This window comes from Haliotis asinina, chromosome 8, assembly GCF_037392515.1.
Source record: "Haliotis asinina isolate JCU_RB_2024 chromosome 8, JCU_Hal_asi_v2, whole genome shotgun sequence".
Classification (NCBI taxonomy): domain Eukaryota; kingdom Metazoa; phylum Mollusca; class Gastropoda; order Lepetellida; family Haliotidae; genus Haliotis; species Haliotis asinina.
In genome coordinates, this window is record NC_090287.1 from 64,024,201 (window position 1) to 64,048,516 (window position 24,316).

Sequence of the window (24,316 nt, forward strand, 5' to 3'; positions counted from 1 at the left end):
AAAAGAACCGTGATGTAGAAGTTCAACAGTCACATTACCCCTGGGTGAACAGAGTCACTTGCCAAAGGTGGAGAAGGGAAGCACGACTTGTCCTAAATGTGTTCCATTTAATCGTGAAGGACGTCCGGGTTAGAATTGGTCTTCAGTAACCTATCCTTGTCGCAAGAGGCGACTATCAGGATAGGTAGCGGTGTCAAGCTCGCTGACTTCACTGACACATGTCATCGTACCCCAATGACGTAGCAGTCGATGTTCAAGCTAATAATTACTGGGTGGTCTCTTCCAGACTCGAGTATTTACAGACCGCCGTCATATAGCTGGAATATTGCTGAGTGTGGCGTTTAACAACAAACAAACAAACAAATACATACATATGCTTCAGTGGGTGCAACCTGAAATCCGAGAATTTCTCATGAGTCACCACGGTCTTATTCCCCATCCAACTACTCTCCGCAGCCATCGTATCTTCACTTCATCTAATTTGTGACGTCGCACAGCAGCGCATCGAATGAGCTGTACCATGTGAATTTCTGTATCTTAAAGGCCTATGTTCACAAAGTAATCATTCAAAAATTGGTTAGTTGCCAGGAATGCCACAAAAAACTTATAACCTGTCTCTTCCTGACAACGGAGGTGTGGAGTTGTCGTCCTGGTGATTACACCATGGTAACTATGCACAGATGAGCTATCGTAGATCGTATCTGCGGTGTTTTTACATGCCAGGGTCGTCAAGAAGTCATACCGTCAGCACGAAAGGGAGACAAGTCACGTAAATGACTGATATCCACGACTAACGCATAAAGAAACGGATGCAAATGCATTTGTGTGAATGTGTCCATTTCAACACTGACTGACAAATAGACACAGTGAACACTGAAGTTTAACCCCGACATGACCATGAACAACTGTTTCCAAACTACTGCGTTATTCCAGAGCACAAATGAATGCTCAGGGCGTAAGTTTTCGGTCGGTGGGTCATTGTGAGCTGGCAGATCTCCTGGGGAGTATTTACTTCAGAAATGCTATGCTGCAAGACAACAGAAGGTTTATGGTCCCATTACACCGTCTTACATGGTAAACATTTACTTACAAACAACGGCATATTTCCAACATTGTGTCGGGAAACATCACATATACCAATTAATTCTGTAATAGACTGAAGTCCTACAAACAGTCCGGAGTTAGGATTGCCTAGGAAGTTCAGCATCCAGCTAACCCTATACCAACATGATTCAACTCCATCCCGTGTGGCCTGTGCTCCACCTGACCCTGAGCGGTAGGTAGCTTGATGCTGAGAGCGTTCCTTAGTCAAAGGTTCCGGTTCGATTTCCCAAATGAGTACAGGGTGTACAACCCACTTCCGGGCTGGGTGATTACTATACGAGCCTTACTCACACAACACGTCCATGAAACATCACATCACATGTTCCCATCCACATCACTGTAGACAAAATCGCACCAATACAAAGGCGGACAGTTTGGCAATCGATTCCAGGTCATATTGACAATAAAATCAGTTAAATGTTACTGTATCACTTTCTAATTCATAAGTGTTTGGAATGAACTATTATTGTGATTGTTTCAGATGAAGATATATCTTGTCTCAAATGAATATATACATCCTATCAAATGTTTGAAGTTTCAGGACGCTGTTGTGCGTTATACCAGCAACCATTATAGGAGCAGCTGGGGAAATGTTTCCATCTGCTTAATTACATTCGATGTGGGCAGGCAGGTCGTTACGGGTAGAAACAAACATTCAGTGGTGCTTATAATGAGGGGGAGAGAGACTACAAGGACAAAATTGCTTATCGTTTATTTGCAAGTGCTTGGTTTGAGACCATTATCAGAAATCCTATCCAGAGCTGATAGGCGCCTATTGTGGCACGAAAGACTGAAATGATTTAAGCACATTACACTTGCTGACGAAATGGACCCTTCTTAGATCTTGGTGCTCTATATGACAAACACGAACAATGATGGGGAACACGCACCTGCTCACACAGATAACGGAGGAAATATTCATATGAAGCTTTATTGTTCATTAGTCACTGTGGGATTACCGCGCAGAGCGGTTGGCACTTTAGGAAGCACATAAATGAAGAAGACAACATGGGTTTCAGGCATCCGGCACCATTATGAGTCTAAGTGTTGGACTCGAAATGTGTGATATGGATACCGACGCCCAGTGACATTTGCACAGTGGGACACATTGTTGATGCTTGGACATAAACCTGAATCTACGATTGTGGTTATGGATGCCAGTCAGATGGATCGCACGACGTCGGACATTACGTCTCTGCCAGTTCGGAAATCAGAAAAGTGATTCCGAATCATCGATGGAAGGTAACGCCACAGACCCGGAACTGCATGGCATCAACACCTACGTTGTCGTTATCGTCTGTGTCCTTGCTGACATCCTCACCATTCTCAACAACGTCATCATCATATTCGTCACCTACAAGATAACAGGCGTCAGAGAGATAGCGGGTGTGCTAATATGTAACCAGGCACTTGCTGATATTGGTGTCGGTGTGACCTTCTTGGTATACAGCTGCGCTGACGCGTCAAAGTATCATGGTTATAAGATGTTTCTTGCTCTGGGGTGGATGAGGATGTTCGCGTTCATCTTTTACAGTGAATCGATGCAAATGCTTGCTTCCATAGCGTGCAACCTTTGTTTAGCGATCTGCCGGGCACATGACTACGCGATGCATATTACAATTAGACGAGTGTCTGTTTTCATTTCCCTGACATGGGCGTTCAACATTGCCCTTTCTTTGTTGGATGTCACAGCAGATACATTTAAGGACTCAAAAGCACTGCCCCATATGTTCTTAGCAGACCAAAAGTCTTCGGATTGGTGGATTATAGCATTAGACCTGACAACACTTCTGGCAATACCTCTAGGTGTTGCTATTTTCAGTTTCGTTAAGATTTTTCAATATGCTCGCAAGTTTGGCAACTTGAAGAATGTCAACTGTCGTACTACCAGGTACATCCGCCAGGCTATGAGTATACTCATCATCGGAATCATATACATGCTAACGTTCCTTCCGGTAGTTGTCACCCAGATGGTCCTCAAGTCTCGCACTGCAGCCAGCTACGTTGACAGTGTCATCAGCCTCACAGCCTTGTTCATCAACTACACCTACATGGCCCTGAAACTGCCCTTGTTCTTCGGCCTGTTCAGGTCGTACAGGGAATCTGTCGCCCAGATTATCTGCTGTTCCAAAAGACGAGTCCACGACATCAATGAAATGAAAGTGTACACCTCTAATCAACGTACAGCAGAAACACAACTAACTGGACACAGTGAATAGTTATCCGTGAGGACTGAGGCGAAGGATTGGCTGGTATGAGTGTGCGGTTTGGTCAATTCGCGCTGGTTATCCAGCAGATCCAAGAATTACAACCCTGCTATGTTTTCTACGTATTTCTTCGATGTTGTCAGCGTTGTTTTGTCCTTGAACATTTCTGATGGCTTTTTAGCTGACATCTCAATGCACCAGCCAAGAACATAAGCATATGGTGAACGTATAGTTTGTACTCAATGAATATATGACCAAGACATACTGTGACTTTTAGGAAACCGGGCAGGCCTGGCATAGAGCTCTGAAACATTGTCTCTGAAAACCCGTAAACAATGTAAACCTTTCTGTAGTTAAAATATGTCGTCCCTTCCATACAGTGATGAAAGAGCCAGAATATGGATTACAACAGTTATCTCTTACTACAAGACTGACTGGCTGCCTCTAACAACCAGCAGAGAGGAGGATAAAACTTTTCCTCAGGACATATATAATCCCCTCAATAACATGATGTGGCAGCTTGGTGTAGTAAGAAAGCCGGAGGACACAAGGGTGAGTGGTGAATGTAGGTACAGGGCTGATAAACCAGGGCCATAGGCAGATGCAGAGGCGGGGTGCAGTTGTGTCCACCCACCTTTTGTTCAGAAATTTTGTTACATGACCATTAAAGTCCGGGTGAAAATGAAGTGTGCATACTCCCTCCTCTGAAAAAGCTGTATCTGCCCCTGGTCAGGACACGTCTGGGATTAAAACCTGTGGTCAAGGGGTTCTGGCATATCATGTGGAACAACTCTTCACTGTAAACTGTGACATTGTAAATTTCCCACAACCTGGTTGTTTATGTCTCCTCCAACAACAATACGTCTTTGTGATCACTTCAATGTGCACATACTAACAACAGGAAAAACATTTGTGTAAAAAACAAAACATTTATTCTCGAACAATGAAAATGGCCAAATGCTCCATGTTAGCAATCAGACATGTTGGTATGTTCCTATGTTAATTAACATTGAATATTGTCGACTGCTTGATGTTTAAGATACACAATCATGTAATTCCCTTGATTATTTAAATAATTTTTCAGTGCCTTTTGAGTATATATGAAATCATGGTTAAATGTTCACATTTCTCATAACTACAATAGTATTATTGTACTGACATAAATAAAATTCTTATCAACGTAACACTGGAGCAGGTGATTTATATTGATCATGCAAGACATTTGTTTGCTTCTTTGCTGGGAGAATATTGCACTAGTAAACATTGATATGTGGTCAACACAAACAAAGAAAACGTATAATATCAGCACTTGATCTGAACCATAGACACGGACTGGAGGTATATCAACATGGACAGAACATACACAGCAGCTTACTGCAAGATTCCTGCTAGTATCTTCAATATCACTTCACTGTTGTAAAAACTAGGAAGTGCTACTACAAAAATGCATGTAGATATTGAGTGTGTGGCTTCTGTGTATGTAGGTATTGAGCATGTGGCTTGTGTGTATGTATTATTGAGCATGTGAGGATTCTTTGTATGTAGGTATTGAGTATGTGGCTTCTGTATATGTAGGTACTGAGTGTGTGGCTTTTCTGTATTTTCTGTATGTGGTATTGTGCATGTGTGGCTTCTGTGTATGTAGGTATTGAGTGGCATCAGAAACCTAAAGGTAGCTACAATGTTTAGCATGTGAAGTACAGAGTCTTTTTCTAAATGGACATTCCACATCCACTGACTAAATCTGCAATGAACCGTCAACAATAAAATACTTTCGATAAATGTAAAACTAGCTTTTGCACTGTTAAAACCAACAAATTTGACATATGTTGCAAGTATGGTGCTTCCCCTCCAGATGCTAGGGCTACAAAAAGTACCTTACCAACATTCATTCATCCCTGTGAACAGTCACTCTCATAATAATGTGAGCAATAAGTGAGCTTGAACATACACAAATTGTTGCAGTACATCCCATATATTTCACAGCAGAATCTTGATTGAATAAATAACAAAAGGGTTATGATACAATGGTCACAGTAAGAGAATGGGGAATTGTGTAATGCAATTGATCACTTTGAGTTTCCTTTAACGGAGAAACTTAAAAGCTAACCATTATAACATAAGCAATAACATACAGCTGTGTACAGCCCTTGAGCTATTGTCTACTACGGTGTGTTCTTGTGTGAAACGTTCCAGTGTCCCAAGTATAGAGGGTAGATTGATTTCTAGAGGTAAATGAGTTGAAGTGTCCCCGAAAACCAGCATATAACACAACGATAAATCCAAACATAGGTATACCACCCAACCCTATTACTACACTTTATAGAAAATTCTCTTGTGCAAAAAAGAACTGCCTTATTATCTGTTGTGACAGTGTTGCTGTGTGTAATGATGGACCTGGGATCTGTATGAACAGTAACATTCCAGTCCTGGGTACAAGTCATAGCAGTTGTTTCTGCAACTGGATATTCACTAAAATACATTTTAACTCGACATTACTCTTAAAAAAAACCCCCCAAACCCCAGACCTTTTCATCTGCAAAACAGACCCATTAACCCCACACAGACCTCACTCTTTAGATTTTTTTAAAGGTACAGATGAGCTATTTTCGTCAAATTGTGGCATTAAAATATACAATGTTTGCACAATGTAGATAGCAGACATATATAGCACCTAGTGTGTGATCTAATCAGTCTCTGTGTGATTGGAGTCAACGTCAAGGGCTGCGTACAATCTGAACACAACAGGAAGACAAACACATACACACACATACATCAGCTGTTCTGTAGAGAATCTCCCCTCGCTTTATCAACACCACAATCAGATTTCCAAGGTATTTCTTATAACACTTCACGAATGCTAATATGAAAACTAGTGTTTTGTATTGAGGAATTCTGATGGCAACAACAGGCCTGTCAAAGATCAGTATTGCCATAATGCTGATGTAAAAGACCAAAGATGGCTGATGTGTCAAATACTGGTCACTGGCATGAGGCAGTTTCTTCATTATCAACACAAAGAAGTTCCCCTCAGCTTCAATAAAACGAATACTACACCTACCTCAAACAATTCAGCTACAGCCAAAAATAAATATCAAATTGTATATATACTGTTTGTCCTATTCTAACAACTTCTATTAAGAAATGTCATAACAAATGACTGCATGCATTAAATAGACATGTTATCAAAAGCAAGCCTATGCTCAACTGCCAAAATGTCTCAACTCCAACTTACCACTGTTTGAACACTCAACTGACAAGGATCTCGTGAAAATGATTTAAAAAAAACCCCCAAACACACAAACAAAAAAAAAAAAAAACCCAGATAAAACATATACAAACCAACTTCTTCTGAAAAGGAAAACTCTAAATCCGTTTTTTTGAGGAGCAGTATTAAGGGGTACAATGAATAAATCTGCATTTTCATCTTTCCCTTTTTGGTACAATTTTGTCTTCAAGGTATCATTGCTCAAATTGTCATCATCATCATCATCATCATCATCATCACTGATCAAGATCCTGGCGAGTCAGTCAAGCGTTCTTAGACACCCTATTCATACCTAACCAAAAAGCGATAATAATTTTGAGCCAAGAATAACTAGCTTGGCCAAGTCAGATTTTTCTCTACAATACATGCAACAGCATACTGAGTGGGACCTGAGGGAAACATTGCACCATCCACCTGTACCACCTAACATGTCTTTAGGATCCTCTGTACGTAATTTTTGGTAAAAATCTTTGTTGTAATACTGTTGTTGTACATAACACATACATTGTTATGGCTGACACCATGCAATAAGAAGTACAGAACACCTTCTATCATGATGTATAGGACACCTATATCATTTGGTAAAATAAATATAATCAAACAGATACATTAGTAGGACACATGCAAAATGGTTCAATTATGGCATGTCAGTATTTGAACCATTTAATGCATATGTAAGCTGATATTTCTACTAGAAGCATCTAAACTGAAACAGCTGTTTGAAGAATCAGGAATCCTTTAAACTTACTATAGATATATTAAAGCTCCAGTCTAACACTACATAACATAAATGTCTCATGACCATGTGTATATATATACAAGAATGCTAAGGCAATACAAAGCAATGACACAATTACAAATTGCATAGATTGATTAAAAAGTATGAGAATATCAGCTTGAACACCTTCCATCAAGAGACTTTTATACCTTTGCAGATGTGAACCATATTCCATACTAACCTGTCTTCAATATCTATTCTCAAAGCATAATTGCACATATGAAAGATATGATGGCATATAAATTATCTTCCGACTAGCACTCCATCTGAGAACATAAGTAGCAACATAAGTACGTTAAAGCATTCTCTTTGTGGCCATGACATCCAAGGCTGGCCTTGACTCTTCCTGGTTCAATGATGCTGTCAGTTTGTCGAACGTGAAATCTGAATCTACTAAGTGAACTCAAAAGTATATTAACAGTACTAAAATACCAACTTTCATCACAGGCAGAATCTGGGATTTGAACAACAGAGTGCCACAAATACACCCAAATTAACCACAAGCATTCTTCCGCAATATACTACTTACATCTAAACACTGACATGTTTGTCAAATAGACTTTGATGCGACTACATATAGATGAATATCAGGATTGACGACACACTAAATCAGGTGCAGGAAAAGTATGTATTAGTAGTGCTTCATTCATAGAGCACACCTTGTTGTTCCCTTTCTTGATCATCTGATATCTCTGCGCTATCTGTCTGAACAATACCCTAAAAAATATAGTACCTGACACTGTTGAATTTGACTAATCCTAATGAAGTATAAATAGAAAATTGATATGGAAGTTGTAATTGAAAACATTAAATATTCTAATATATCAAAATATAAATCTTATGATGAAAAAATTATTTCATGTAGTACTACATGGCATGGACTTATCTGTCGTCAATGACAGGTAGACAATGTGACCAAGCGAAACAAGGATGTAAAAATTTGAAAGAAAACAATATGAAAAATAGGATGACACTATTAGATTTGGCACGAAAAACAACTGATAGTCAAACTAATGAAATGTAACTATTTGTCACAGTAATATCATTAAACTAACTATAACAAACACAGATGATATTCCAAAGCACACATTCTTATACATTACCAAGTTCCACAACAAAAAAAAATAATTCATCATTATTCCTAATTAATCTAAAAGATTTTAATGCAATATGTTCAACAGATCAAATTGTATTTAACCTTCAAGCACAGATACAGTGTAACAATGTTTTGTAGGTATGCTTTTTATAGGTAGTTTATATACTGGATGTCTTTCAACCAACAAGACAAGGTAATGCTATTAAAAATATATGTTCATGACGAACCGACTGAAGTAACTGATGACTTAAGTCACTGTGACATATATCAGTCATCATCTTGGAGTAATTTATGTTGATATGATTAAACGTGTCTTATTTGTGGTTACTACCGTGGGATATATGCAGTAGTTCTAGGCGATATGCAAAACAAAATAAATATTGCTCTAGCTACACAATGTACAACACCTGAGAAAATGGACACTAACTCGGAAACATGGCTACTCTAAACTCCAGACTTCAATAACTGTGACTTGCAGCTTGTTACTCACCATCAAACATTTTCTGCTTGATGGTAAGAACTGGCTCATTATTTTCTTTACTGTAACATATCTGAAGTTGACTGTATTAATATTTTCCTGGTAAAATGTCTCTTAGATGTCATATTAGGTACACAAACAAGATACAGTCAGGTGTTGTTAAATAGGACAACAGTCTACAACCATGCCGTGAGCTTCAGAGAACGTCTTGAACACAACTATCAGGAAGAGTATATATGATTAGAAATAAATAACATGTCTTCTCACAGATGCCCCAGAAGGGAAGTTGTGATCCACTTCCAACACGATGGTTATGAGGGTCAGAAAATATAAGATATCACTTCTTATTCTTTGACTTAGGGCTTCCTGGAGGAGTGAAGATGGTGGGGTTTGGGGTGCTGGATTTCGAGGCTGAAGATTTCCTATTCCTCATAGACCATCGTCGAGACGACCGCACCATCTTGGAGTCAGTCTCATCCATGTCAGTTCCAGACTCGCTTCCTGCAACAAGCAATAATGGTTATACTACACCCTAATCAGCAATAATAGCTACTGGTATACTACACTGCCCCCAATATAAATGGTTAAGTTACACCAGAAACAAAGACAATTTTACCCAGGCTGTCAACAGCAGTTCTTTTATGAATTATTAATTTGAATATTGGCCTCGTAAACCAGTTTATCAATGATTGGCTTTACAACAGATTTCTTTTCAAACAATTAAACTGTCACAATAAACAGATAATGTTTTATTACTGTATTTAATAATTCAAATATTTGCTGAATAAATTCAATGAACAAAGTTTAAGGATACCATAACAAGCATGCTTCAGCAGCAGTCAGATGTGAGTAAACATGCTGTCAAACAAAATCAAACTAAACTTAAAGTTGAAACTAGTCAAACGCTGCATGCCAAAAACTGAGCCTGAAAAGTGTCCCTGACTTCGTGTTTCTGCTTGGGAATACCATGGAGAGTGACTTGTACGTTACTGGAGAAAAAGTCACTTCACAAATACCTATTATCTACAATGCCATCGAAACAGAAACATCACCAGCTACAACTAAAATATGCAATAATAAAGAAACACAACTAAAAGTAACACGTATACATGCATGTGATTGTTACATTCTCAAAGATGTGCAACTTCAACGGAGAACAAGAGTCAAATGATAAACTAATGCAGAGAAACTGAAAACAAAGCAAACTGTTGAAAATTCAAGGTAATTATGACTTACCATGGCCATCCCAAAGTGAAAGCATGATTCAGGGGAAAAAAGGAGACTTTTGCTCAACCAACACCACTTGCAGAAACCTGGCTGTCAATACTGATAAACAACCCCATACGTGACATGCAGAAACCTTTCATTTGTCAACAAAGAATACCTATCCAGCATATTGTAACTCAGTTCTTCTCTGATATATTACCCACTTGCTAATTCAGAAGAGTTTTCAAAGTGATAAAGTCAAGTCTCCCAATACTCATTAATACTCAAACAAGCGGCCCTAAAATACATTATACTTTCCTCATGTTTGTCCTTTTCAAAATGTCACACACCTTGATTTATATTCCCACCTTGTCACAGTGACAAAATTTGTTCTTACGACAAATATTTTGGAGGATATGCATCTTAAACATAATGAAATGCCTAAAACACGATTTAATTTCGTATAATTTTTATTGCTAGGAATGTTTACTCAAAACTGTTACATGTTAGTATGCTTAGTCCAGCTTGGCTGTGATTTTTTATAACGGTTATGTGTTATGCTCATGTTAATAACGTGTTTTATGTATATATATGCTATGTGCCAAAATGTCAGTACAATAGGTGGAGCTGACTGAAACCATAAGAGAGTGGTGAGAACATGTATTTATGCTGGATGGAGATATGATGTGCTGCATATTCAGGACAACCACCTCCAGAAACCAGATGTTTGTCAATACTGACTTACTTCCCCATATGTGAACTGCTCAAGACATGACTCAAAAAAAAAAAAAAAAACTCTGAAAAGACTAAAAATTCACATCTTGGACTGACAATTTAAAAAAAAAAATTGTCAAGATAATACCTGAATTTTAAGAAATAATTTCAAATCTCAGTAATAATTCTAAATATTAAGGTCTCTTCTCCACCAAATGGAACAGATTTTGTATCTGTCATTTACTCAAGCTTCAGGTTTTTCCTTCAAATTATGTATGTGGTGTGTCAAAGGTCAAAAGTGATTAATAAACTACGTAACATATTTCCTAATAGACAGCTTGTGTCTCCCCAAAAGATGAAACTGCAAATGGCGTTAGCTAGGCTAGAATAAGTGGCATAACATGTTGTCATTCTGTGTGCATTGGGTTAACAAGTTCTGGCACAGCACTGTCGAATCATACACCCAGAGGCACAGTGATCTCACTGATCAAGGATCATTCATTTCAACAAGCAGTTCATGGACTGTGATGAGTGTAGAGACAACTCAAACAGGTCGCAGGGCTTAGGCAATGAATCAAACAGTTTGAAATCCTCCAGGACTCACTATGTAAACAAATCCCCAACTCGAGGAATATGTCGAATCCATGAACTATATAAAGAAGCGCGTGGAAATGTAGAGGAGGGAGCACCTAGCCCTGTGTCAAACATAACATAAAACAAATAAACACAACTGAGGATGACAACTAACTACGCCATGCATGGAGGGTTCTAGTGGCGTGTTTGGGAGCGATTCAGGGGATCTGATGCCAACACTTTCTGTTTCAATGGATTACACAAATAGCACTGAAATGTTTTCGTTTCTCGAAATTTAAGATCTCAGTGAATTTGTGGCATGTTTAAAGTACAATAAGAACCTGGCACAGACATCACTAACACAAAGTCTCCAAACTGATTTAAAAAAAAACAAACATGTTATGACATTATTAAGCAGTTGTTAAACAGTAGTAAGCATGATATCTGAACGGTGCAACAATCCACTGTCTACACACTTCTCCTCAGAAACAACTTCACATGAAAAACTGAAATTTGTAATTTACACTTCAAAGACAAACTATATGTAATACTCAGTATCATGGAATATTGTTTGCTGTTTATCCTTTGAATAGATGACTGAAAACAGGTGTGGTTACTTGCTAATCCTTCCGGCATGTTTCTATCTGAATCCAATACTAGACAGGTACTTTTGTCCATAGTCTGTTTCTAGGGGAGAAGTGGCATACAGTCAAAAGAACCCAATCTAAACCACCATCACTTTGATGCAGCAACTACAAAATGGAAGAAAAACAACAATAATCAACAAATAAAAATGGCTGTGAAACAAAACAAAGCTCCACTCTGGCACTTGACGCAAGACTGACAACAATTGATCAAACGGTGACAACCAAAGTCTAGCTAGGGACAGGCCGGTAAATAGCATCCCGTCATCCACACTTGCTCAATTAGGACAAACTACCTCCTCACTACAATGTATCAAAGTCATTGCTGTTGGAGCGTTGCCGTCGGAAACCAGATGGCCAGAATATGGCACCTGGTGCCGTGTGGTGATGATGAGCTACAAATCAATAAATGCTAGTCAATATCAATGGTATGCAGCAGTTATAACATAGTAGGCAAGAGTTGGTTTCAGCAACTATCCTGATAACAGCTAATTGTTACTATACTATGTCCTGTAATTCAACGAACACTTTGTTGGATGTGACCAGTTCTCCTACCCCTGCACACAACTGTACCTTCATTTCGTGCTTTTATACATCTTTGACAAGGATAGTGTTTACAACAATAACACTGACAAAGTTAAAGTTAAAAATGAATGGTAAATTTTCATGTTTTCAAAAAGGTTTTCTTCTAAGATTGTATGATAAGCTCATGGACTGGTAACAGCTTAAGAGCATTTATCTAGTTTCAATTAAAAAGAGTTTCCCTACTACTTATTATCACTGAAGTAGAAACAGTGCCAGCAAAATAATATTTGAATAACCGGGTTGGAAGAAACCCAACTCAGCACTCCAATGGTGAAAAACAAGACTTGTTGCATATGGAATATTTTATTTTATATCACTGTTTTCTTACAAAAATCCCAGTAATAACCATTATTGATACAAAGCCACATAAGCACTGTGCAAAGGTTAATGTTATCATACAAGATTTATATAAAATCTCACAATCAAAATCACAGATAAAGTTTGGTATTTTAACACTCATACGTTCTTAAAATACATTCACATGGACCAGGGTTCTCGACTCATCCAGACAAGGATTATTCTTAATTGAGTCAATTACAACCTGTCACAAAATGTAAAGATATGTAACTTAAGATATATGCTTACAATATGGTTGTGAAATGTAAAACATTCATACTGACACATGCACTCACTAGTTGATGTTCTCAGAGAAACGTCAGAACTGAGTAGAGTTTACAAAGGTCAATTCTTCCTTCTCAAATTCACCCTTGAAATGCACATTGACGATATTACTATCAGCATTACAAGCCTGAAGTCACCCCTCCTGGTAATGGTTCACATGAACATCAGCTGAGACGTACTTGTCTTATTTGGCTGCTGTGTTATTTCATGAATGATTTCATACTGAATAATTAATTTCATGAAAGAATCATTAACAAAAATTACAACTATAACAAGATTAACTGTGCATAGATGGTGTTGAAGATAACTCTTGATCGCTGACAGACCACCTCAAATTTCACTGTGCATGCCGTGTATGGATCATCTGTGTGTGTCCACTATTCCTGCCATGTGCGTAAATCATGTGTGTGACAGCAATAAAAACCTAGGGCAAATATCTACTGAGCCAAGGTCCTAGGCTGGCAATATTCTCAATCATCTCTAGTTTGTCTGAACTGTTTGTTGCTATATTCATACCAAAGCCAACATGGCTTTCAACAAGTGAATGTGGACCAGAGCAACTGCTAGTTGATATGAGTACTGTATCAGATTAAGTACAATCACTCACGACCACTCAAGTCATCTCACAATCAGATCCAACATAGCTGCCTGTGGCATCAAGTAACAAGCTGATGAATTAGTGTAATGTGGGGCAACACAGGGTTTGAATACCCTGACAACATAATCTAACACAATTTTGAAAGCAAAAAATATTTGAGAACTTTCTGGACAAAATCCACTATATTTTTTAGAGAACAAAATTACAGAATGTCTCCTCTTTCAAGGCTCCAATGTGTGAAACACAGAGCACTACCTATACACTTTAAGTCTTGCAAATTGTTTTTGACAAGCTGTTTTTACTTCATATATATTATCATGCCAAAAGTGTTGCAAGAAACATGACTGATGTTGTGTTGAGCCGAGATGGCGGTTATGTATTTGGACTAAAAACTCTACACTGTTTACATCCAAATAACATTTTGGTATAAGATATTTTAGGGGTCACTTTTTCACCTGGCACCTACAGTAGTAGTCGGCATCCTGTTTACATTGATGAAAGATGAAATCATTGCTGTTGTTAGAAGATAAAATGACAACCAGGCTGAAAGAAAGGTTAGTATTTTTGAAAAAGAGCTAAGATTTTGCAGATACATGAATCTTCCATCTCAAGAGCCAGGAAGAAATTTTCTGCCTTTGCTTAAGTAGAAAACAAGACCAGAAGTGGCTGGCCTTAACTGTCTGACCAGAGAATTCTTCGCTGACTTGTTTGTGTAGTGCAACGTAACAAACAGTAGTCTTTGACTGATTAGACTCATGAATTCAATAATGTATACAATCACGTACTATCTGAAGGAATGGCTCAAAGAAGATTCCATTTCAATGATTTTGAAAATACACTATTGGAAAACTATCAATATCTAAGGTGAATAGAACAAAGAAGATTGCTTGGTGTAGGAGTAAGAGACATTTTCTACTTGACTTGATGGGAAAGAACATGTCTGTATATGTTTGGAGAAAATCTGATGGCAAGTGGAGAACCGAGTGTTAAACGCACAGAAGGTACCAGCTCAGATTAGATGTATGTGTTGGGGGTGCATTACGAAAGATGGTGTGGTGTTTGAGGAACTCACCGAAGTTGTGAGCCTGTTGTGAATTATTTTCCAAAATGACAATGTCACACCCCGTATGTCAAGACAGACCACTAAAAAAAAAAAAAATAATAAAAAAAAAATAGCAAAAACAATTCAGGTTTTAACCTTTACTTAGAGCAGTGGTAATTTTTCTTGCAACACTTCTGGCACAGTGCCATGTACATTGTGACTTAAGTAAGGGAGGTGAGTACTCTTGAAATTGTACGTACACACACACTCACACAACATAGGTTTCGGTCACGTATGGCAGGTGTAAATGATAAATAATCATAAATAAATCAATAATGCATTAAACCAAACAGTAAATGTCTGACATCATACTTTCATGACAACTGTCTAGAGTTGTACATATCTACAACTAAAGAGAAACCACAGAAACACAGTGTACTTCTTATACGCTAAACAATGTTCTCACTGGTTCTTGACCCTAAACCAAACAAATGTGATTGCTCCTTTTTCAGGTGTCCACAAATCTACGTACTTCTCCCCGACTCCAGGTATCACTCTTCCCTAAGTTGAGCAGGTCAGGCTACTCTCAATGTCCACAGGAAACCTGTCTACGACACTCTGTCAAATATGTACTAAGTAGGTATGTTATGTTCATACATTATAAAGTTGATTCCATACTGTCATCCTGATATCATTTCTTGTCTCTTTCTTTGAAAATGGCACAGCTGTAACTTGTGAGGTTGTTTTAGAAAATGTTCTACAAAATGAATAAAATGAGTATGGTTCTAAAGAGACAAACTGCTTATAATCACTGTTTTTTTCACAGAGGTTGACTGTTCAGAAAATACATTGCACATTGAAGTAAGAGTTCTCTAAGAAACACAAACAATGGACGTGTAACTGTATGTTAATGTGTAAGAAATGCCACACAGATCAGTGTTTCAGTTGTATCACAGCATGTCAAGTAAAGTCAGAGAAATGTCCAAAGTGACATTAAGGTCTTACATAATAAAAAATGTGGTTAAACATACAGGCAGGCTGGGTACAGCCAAACCAATGATCATTACCACGGTGACTACAGGAATTACTGGCTGGAGAGGACTTTTCTAAGTTGGATAACTTGTGCCCAATCCTTTTCTTAATGAATAAAATATGTTTAAATCAAGTCATTACTCCCGTCATTGTGAAAGGGACACAACTCAACACAGTGCACTGAAAAGCCTGAACTCAGTATCACTGGGTGGTACATACAAAACCCAGTATGACAATTTGTTTTTGCTTTTTCACCTTTTGTCCTAATTAGAAATCACCATACAACTGACCCTTCTGTTTATCTTAACATATATATCCTGTGACTGGAGTATCATTTCCATAAACTACTGCAAAGTCTGACAAATATCTGTGATCAGTATGACATACTCCCACATGCAAGTGATTGAACTCAAAGAATGGATATGAAGGCAGTCCTTTTTATAGCTTCCATTCTGAATACTGATCCACAACAGATGAGACAGATGTGATTTTGTGTGAACAGTTGTGTTTTAATCCAAGGAAAACAAAAACAAATATTTTCAACATGATAAAACCAATGGTCTCACAAGACTCAAATGAGACATGGGACACATAGCTCTGACAAACTAGGGTCTTGATCTGTGACACAACTGAAACACAATACTGTTCGTAATAGCCAGTGAGATTATAATAGTGTGAAACACAAATTGATATGAGCCTAATCAATGTTCCCTGACCACGCTCATCCCAGATCTAAAGCAGAATAGAGGTTTCCTACATCTCTGACGTTACTCTGCACCTGTAAACAAAGTGACAACGTAATGCCTAAGAGGATGGATGGATGAAGAAATGGATATTGCACATAATGCTGAATCAGCACTTTTCAATCATTTAAAGAGCTAATTTCTACCACCTGATGATTTTCATTGAAAACATGCACCATTTATCTAACTAATTACATCCTTATTCTATTCATCATAATGACTATTGTCACCATAAAACGTGTATTAACATCAGAGACCAAAGAGGGGACAAATTATACTAGAGGAACATGAATTATTTCCATTCCGCTTCCATTAACTGTCTATTTCAACCTGTTTTGCCTGTTTCTTTGGTGTTCAACTGGTTAATTTCAGTTGTAATAATTCACCTATTTTATCTTGATTGCTGTAGCTTCTGTGGGAGTTCTGTAAGAAAATATACTGGTTCTACTTTCAGGATAAAGCTAAATTCTAGAACTCCGATGTGTGGACTCACTGACTGCGTCTCCAGACCTGACAAATGTTTACCTTATTTAATATTATCTTAACCCGGTTGTGTGTACTGGATGTGTGGCTTACTTGGTTGTCTTGGTTTCTAACATTTAAAAATACCTACACAAGTCAGTAAATTAATGATATTTTTTCCTTCAAAAAGAGACAATTATACATGTCATACAGATTCATAAATCCCTGACAATTTATTTTTAAGATAATTCTGAAATTACTGAAACTGTCAATGTTCCCTCCAAGATGCCATGGTGGTTGCATGGAATCACAATGGTGAATTATTACAGCTTTACCCCAAGCAGAAATAGAAACAGGACACCTGCAAAATTAAGCTGAGGAAGCCGAGTTTGTGGTAGAAACAAAGTAAGGTCCCTCTGATGATGTCTTATTGGTCTACAGTTTACACAGGGCAAATATTCACATAGATGTTGCTTGTAGAAAACCTAGACAGTCGAGATAGCTGCCTCCTCTTGAAGCCACTTCTCTACATGCAGCTTTGCTTCAAGCTATGCCCTTGAAGCCATTCTGTTGAAGCTGCATTCCTTGAAGTCATTCCTCTTCAAGCTGTTCTGCTATTGAGATCCTTGAGGCAAACAGAACACGTGCATCAGTGTATCAGGGCAGTTCGTACCACGAGGTATCAAGAGGACTGTTTTCTAAAACCTGTTTCAATGTCTGCATAGAGAACCAATGTGTATGGAACATGCCATCCATGTAGGTCGACAAGACATTTCCATGTAGGTGGACAAGTTATCACCTGCGGAATAGATGACAAAACAGACCAGCCCATACAGGGCCATCCCAAGTACCCTTCAGTATTATACAGAGGACATCAGAGCTCCTCCACAATGTTGCTGTATCTGCTTGTTAGCAGCATGATGTTCTCACAGTCTGTGAAGCTGCTACTTAACTGGGTACAGCTTGGAGAACTGGATGGCAAGTGTTGCTGTAAACTAAGTAGCTATAAGAATATGAGGTTATCTATTCCCTTTTGCCAGAGGGCAGACTGTGCCTTCCTACCTCGGCTGTGCTTCATCCCTGTAGGCGACACCTGGCCTACTGGCACTGATGGCTCAGGACTCGTCAGTTCAGTCAGGCTTGTGTTGCTGGTCTCAGAAGGAATTTGGTTGTCCAAAACTGAAACCAGGCAACATGGAACTTATCAAAGATGACTCCACACACATACATGGGAAATAATCTCTTTAACAGGAAATAACTGTCTCTTGCACGACATCTACACCCCATGACTTCTTCACCTATCTTTGTAGTACTGTCATAACAAATTACTGTGATGAAGAAGACGGTATTCACTCCAAGAAAGAATGATGGCATGAAGAGCCAAGACGAAAAAAAAAGAACTGAAAGAAACCTTGCTTTCATATTTTGTATCTGTAAACCGTATCACATGATAGCTCAAGACTGAAGGGTTGGTCCTTTCTATTTCAGATAGAGGAAGTCTACTGCATTTGATAATAAACGCAATGACTTGGGTTCTAAATATATGCAGTAAAATTAATACAGACGAGAAAATTTTTGTGTTTATAAAAATAGACATTCATATCATATGAAAAATTTTAATTCCCAAAACAGATACAATTCAGAGCAACAGTAAACTTACTTGTTCCGTTATTTGGCAACACAGGAGCAAAGACATGGGCAGCAAAGTCCTCAAATGTGCTGTGTTCCGTGTGTTGTTGTATGATTGTCTCAAGGCACTTGGCACGTTCCTCATAACTTACCTCTGTCAAGGAAGCATGTACGGCAGTCTACACCTGATACTATAGTTCACCCTCCACTTCAGCATGCATCAGTGAATTTTGTTTAACACTAAGTCAGCGATATTCCCATTCTATAACTGTAGCTGGTACTACTAATAAAAAAACCATATGCAAAACAGTGACGGTGCCTGACCCCCCATTCTAGATGTTTCTCAAATACACCATAAAGAATGCATATACCAACATTTTTTGGACTCTTTTAACCATTACATATGAAAGACTTAAGGTTAGTCTTCAGCGGAACACCAAATTCATTCTTAAAAAACGTGGTTAATAAATACCAAGTGATTAAAAGTTGCCACAAAGTCGTCTGCTTCACTCTCGCCTGCCAATGAAACCACAGACAGGTTATGTAACTCTCTCGCCTGCAGTGACATCATGTGAGGATTTTCAGTGAGTTGCATGGAAAATGTTTAATAAGCTTGTCAATTTGCTTATTTCCTTACATCAACAAAGACATGCTCAATCGCTGTGTTGTTGTCAGATACTATGGGGTGTAGGGTGATGGTGTTACCATGCATAGATTTCCACTGGACCATACAGTTTGTGCTAAATATGTAGATGGTGAGTGTGAAGCCTGTATGTATTAAATAGGGTGGTTCCACACCTACCACACTTGATACAATTTGTAACAGAACAATTTCCCCCCTGGGAGCAAGGTTGTGGTCCAAGTGACAATAATACTGGCATCCATCTTGCTTCCAAGAGTGAAATTGTTATGTTATAAGCATTGACCTCCACCTCACTTCCAAGAGTGAAATTGTTATGTTATAAGCATTGACCTCCACCTCACTTCCAAGAGTGAAATTGTTATGTTATAAGCATTGACCTCCACCTCACTTCCAAGAGTGAAATTGTTATGTTATAAGCATTGACCTCCACCTCACTTCCAAGAGTGAAATTGTTATGTTATAAGCATTGACCTCCACCTCACTTCCAAGAGTGAAATTGTTATGTTATAAGCATTGACCTCCACCTCACTTCCAAGAGTGAAATTGTTATGTTATAAGCATTGACCTCCACCTCACTTCCAAGAGTGAAATTGTTATGTTATAAGCATTGACCTCCACCTCACTTCCAAGAGTGAAATTGTTATGTTATAAGCATTGACCTCCACCTCACTTCCAAGAGTGAAATTGTTATGTTATAAGCATTGACCTCCACCTCACTTCCAAGAGTGAAATTGTTATGTTATAAGCATTGACCTCCACCTCACTTCCAAGAGTGAAATTGTTATGTTATAAGCAATATCATACAAAATTCTTATATCCATCAATCAAATACATATTTTACTACCAGTACAAAGTAGCTTAGATTTTTTAACTTGTTGAAAACAATTCTAAATAGCATTTATACTAAGACTGCAGGATGTTCACAACTGGGCGGTGCCATTTTTTAAAATCGAGGGGTCACAGTCTAAAGTCTGTTTGAGAATCAATTAGATTATAGTTTGTTTTCATCAAGTTTAAGGATCAAAACTACTTCCTAATCGTAGTTAAAGATGCTTTTGAATCATGATCAAAAAGATTTTGCAAAACACTGTTTGTAACAGAACTATAAGAACGATTTATAAACATTATGAATTATGACAAGGGAATTGTGACAAATTTTACACAATTGTCTATGAAAACAAGTCGTATCTCGGAAAATAGGCAAAGTGGGTGACAAGATTAATTGGCAGTAGATTGTGAAAACAGAGAGATTTCATTTTTCAAAATAACTGTCACAATTGCTGGTTTAGACAAACCTATAAACACGGCAATCTATGCTAGGAAATGTAGATGAATACTACAGCAACCCACATTGGTATCTACCTCATATCACGTCATGAAGGCATGCTTGTCTGATTGGTTGAAATTTCGTTCAAGGGAGAGAATTGTGCACTGTTGTTAAAAGGTTGATCTAAGGTAATTACATGTCGAAAAGAATAGTTTCAATGACGGGGTCTCATTTATAATGATGTCAATAAATGATTTAAGGATCAGTAACCCCATTGAGTATATGTGACCTTTAAGTACTGGGGAACCTTGAAACCCTATTAATGTTACTACTTGCTTGTTTACCTTACAAAAATCTATAGAAAACATACAAAAGTAAGTCACAAGCTCTTAGAGAGATAGACATTATAATGAGCGCACTCGCACGTACATAAGATGAACAACAATAAGAGATACGTGACTTGGCTATGTACAAGGGCTAGGAAAGGATACAATGAGTGAAAGAAAGGCAGTTGTGAGCGTTTGACCCGACTGGCGTTGATTGCTGTGGCTCGGACTAGACCTGGGAGGACCAAGTGGTCCACTATTGCACCATCAAACAGAGGTCCAAAGTAGCCAACCTGCAACATTATACCCAATACATGTTCTGGATATCTGTACTTTCCACCCTATTCTGCATCACTTTAAATATTTTACCCTTACTTCTGGATCATATTGAATCCTTCCCATCTCATGATCACATCCAATACTTCCAACCTCATCCAGGATCATATCCAATACTTCCCACCTCATTAAGGATCATATCCAATACTTCCCATATCATCCACGATCATATCCAGTACTTTCGCACCTCATTCAAGATCATATCCAATACTTCCAACCTCATCCATGATCATATCCAATACATCCCACCTCATTCAGGATGATATCCAATACTTCCCACCTCATCTACAATCATATCCAATACTTCCCATCTCACTCAGGGTTACAGGCAATACTTGCATTCTTTAAAGAAGCTGCTTTAGGTCACTATAAACAGCTGAGCATATAAAAATATATACATACTTATTCCAATGGACACACCAACAGGCATAAATAAATAACCAACTTTAACATCACCACAAGTTCGTTCCCTTTCAGTATCATGAAGGTAAATCAGAGTTCAAGAGCACTATGAGTAAGGAAGGAATGTGTACACAGGTCGAGTCCCACCTCTTGTTTCCTGTTGATCTGTATCCTGTACAGACCATTAGGAAGGGGGTATATCACAATTATAACATCCCCAAACTCTGTGGGGATAATGCCACGCCGGTACTCCCGGACATGCTCCGACCAGATAATGTGAACCTCATCATTCCCTAAGTGACGCATCTGAAAAAAAATCCAGCTGGATTGAGATAGGAGTGGAATCATACTGGATATTGTATTCAATTGTACACACATACAGTTTTAATGTGACACTGTAATACAATGTGACTTGCAATGGGTAATAATGAACTAAATGGAAAATAACCATAACTTATGGGTAAGGGAATATGAACAGAATTACTGGATACTTTCACTATATGTGTGTGAGTTTAAATATTTCTTAACACATAAAGCAGTGACTTTCAACTATTCATCAGAGAAAGATGAAGCACATTCCTTTACAGACATCGTGTACTTCTCCACAGCACATCAGACATGAATGTTTAGAATTGTCAATTACTTGGTGTTTCGCTGTAAAGGACTGACCTTGATATGTCTGGACTCGTCGGTGCCTGAAGGTATCCGAGTGGACACATGGAACACCACCTCACACGTAGAGTTTGCATAGTATGGTGCTGTGTCCCCTGTGGTCTTGTTGGCCTGCAACCCACCTCGGAAACCCTGGTGTGTCTCTAAGTCCACCTGACACAGGCACAAACACTGTCATATTCACAATGGCATGTACACTAACACCGTCATGTATACTAACACTGTCAAGAACACTAGCATTGGCATGTACACTAACATCGGCATGAACACAAACAGTGGCACATACACTAACACTGGCATGTACAATAACACTGTCATGTACACTAACAGTGGCAATGAAGAATTGTATGCATACACTCATGCATTGAAATGTGTGCATCTGCAATCACTGTTGTTTTGTCTTCACCTGATATTGTTATGTATTGTACACAAAGGCATGTTATTTGAACTCGCAATGTGCATACAGAAAACAATATCCCAACTTAACCAACTAAACATATCTGACTTCCAACAGTGGATCAGCAGTGGATTAATGACAAACTGATTTGTATTATCTCATCGTACTTGCAGGGAGAAAAATAGACAATTAAAGAAAATTTGTTTGAAGCTAATTTACTTACCTCCCATCCGAGGCCAGCTACGAACTCCTCAAATGCCTTGCTGGCACTCGAGTTGGAGAGAATGGATATCTTGTCTTCCTGGCCCTCTGCCACATAGATCACAGCTATCTTGTGTGTCTCGCGACTGGGAAGAAAGATGTCATCAATAAAGGTCAACAGCTATCTTATAAAAGGTCAACAGCTATCTTGTGTGTCAGTCTAATGACTGCATGCATGTACAAGTGTTTATGTTAGAGTGACTGAGGACGACCCTGTCTATGACTCACACAACCACCAGCCCCAGCCATCTTGTCTGTCTCACAACTGTACACATGTAAGTATTCATGTTCTAGTGAATGATGGCAACCCCTGTCCAAGACACACACAACCAAAAGTCCCAGCTATCTAGTCTTTCTCATGACTGTATACATGAACACTTGTTCATGACACTTACCACATTTGATTATCCAGGTTCTTGAGTTCTCGAAGTAACTTGTCACTCTTCTTCATCAGGTCAAAGTGACATCTGAAAACACTCACTACTTCATACACATATAAACATATAAAAAACAGATTAAGACCATCTCATTCATTCATATAACTATAGTTAACGTAATATTCACGAGAGCCAACTGATCTGATCTGCCCTATCTGGGTGACATACACTAACAGAAGTATATGTCCCTACCTTAAACATCTAAAACCTTTGATAGGAGTACGACATGGCACAATGACAACCAGTGGCCTCCTGCTCTATATACACAAGAATCTGATCTCACTTATTAAAACACTTGGCTTATGAATCTGCAGACTGATAATAACCAAGTAAATAAACAAAACATGTGAAAAGTTGTGTTTCTTCAATTCCACTGACCAGAAATATGTAAATCACTAAAGACAAGAAAAGCAGCACTGTCATTATCAACACAAAAGACTTTCCCATACTAAATACTGTAATTTACACCTATTATGTTCATTTGTATTATTTTCTACGAACTTCACAAACTGTGAAAGTCAGAATAAATTTAATTCACATTCGAAAACCAAACCTTTTCTCCCAGGAGAGAAGTCCCATCTGGTTGAGGACAAGGCGGCACATTTGGAAGGGAGAGACAGGGTCCTGGATGTCTGCTGGTAGCTGGGGCTTAGCAAGCATGCTGAGGAGGCAAAGGTGCATATTATCATGTCTGTTCGCATCACATTCACCTAACAACTCATTTCAGCACATAATATACACAACAATATTTTCAAATGTAAGTAGGCTTTCGAAAGATCATTATGTTGGTCACGG

At 38.4% G+C, this 24,316-nt stretch overlaps 2 protein-coding genes across 10 annotated transcripts in view; one reads left to right on the plus strand and one right to left on the minus strand.

Annotated features, from left to right (window-relative positions):
• Window positions 1-2,258: 2,258 nt before the first annotated feature.
• Window positions 2,259-3,323, plus strand: LOC137295350 (adenosine receptor A3-like). Its single transcript, XM_067826664.1, has one exon. It carries the CDS (start codon window positions 2,259-2,261, stop codon window positions 3,321-3,323), a length of 1,065 nt encoding a protein of 354 aa, XP_067682765.1.
• Window positions 3,324-4,226: 903 nt separating this feature from the next.
• LOC137295380 (ral GTPase-activating protein subunit alpha-1-like) overlaps window positions 4,227-24,316 on the minus strand; it is an 87,418-nt gene continuing 67,328 nt past the window's right edge. For 7 of the 9 annotated variants that reach the window (XM_067826712.1, XM_067826711.1, XM_067826715.1 and 4 more), the window contains 9 exons: window positions 24,075-24,182; window positions 23,480-23,551; window positions 23,047-23,170; window positions 22,424-22,579; window positions 21,902-22,060; window positions 21,182-21,309; window positions 18,812-18,927; window positions 18,214-18,330; window positions 4,227-9,432 (listed from right to left, as the gene is read on the minus strand). In XM_067826712.1, coding sequence (XP_067682813.1) covers window positions 9,269-9,432; window positions 18,214-18,330; window positions 18,812-18,927; window positions 21,182-21,309; window positions 21,902-22,060; window positions 22,424-22,579; window positions 23,047-23,170; window positions 23,480-23,551; window positions 24,075-24,182 — 1,144 coding nt within the window. In that variant the 3' untranslated portion in view covers window positions 4,227-9,268. Of the gene's footprint in view, window positions 9,433-11,455; window positions 11,547-12,937; window positions 18,331-18,811; window positions 18,928-21,181; window positions 21,310-21,901; window positions 22,061-22,423; window positions 22,580-23,046; window positions 23,171-23,479; window positions 23,552-24,074; window positions 24,183-24,316 lie in introns of those variants that run through there. The other 2 variants (XM_067826714.1, XM_067826716.1) reach the window with 2 other exon arrangements.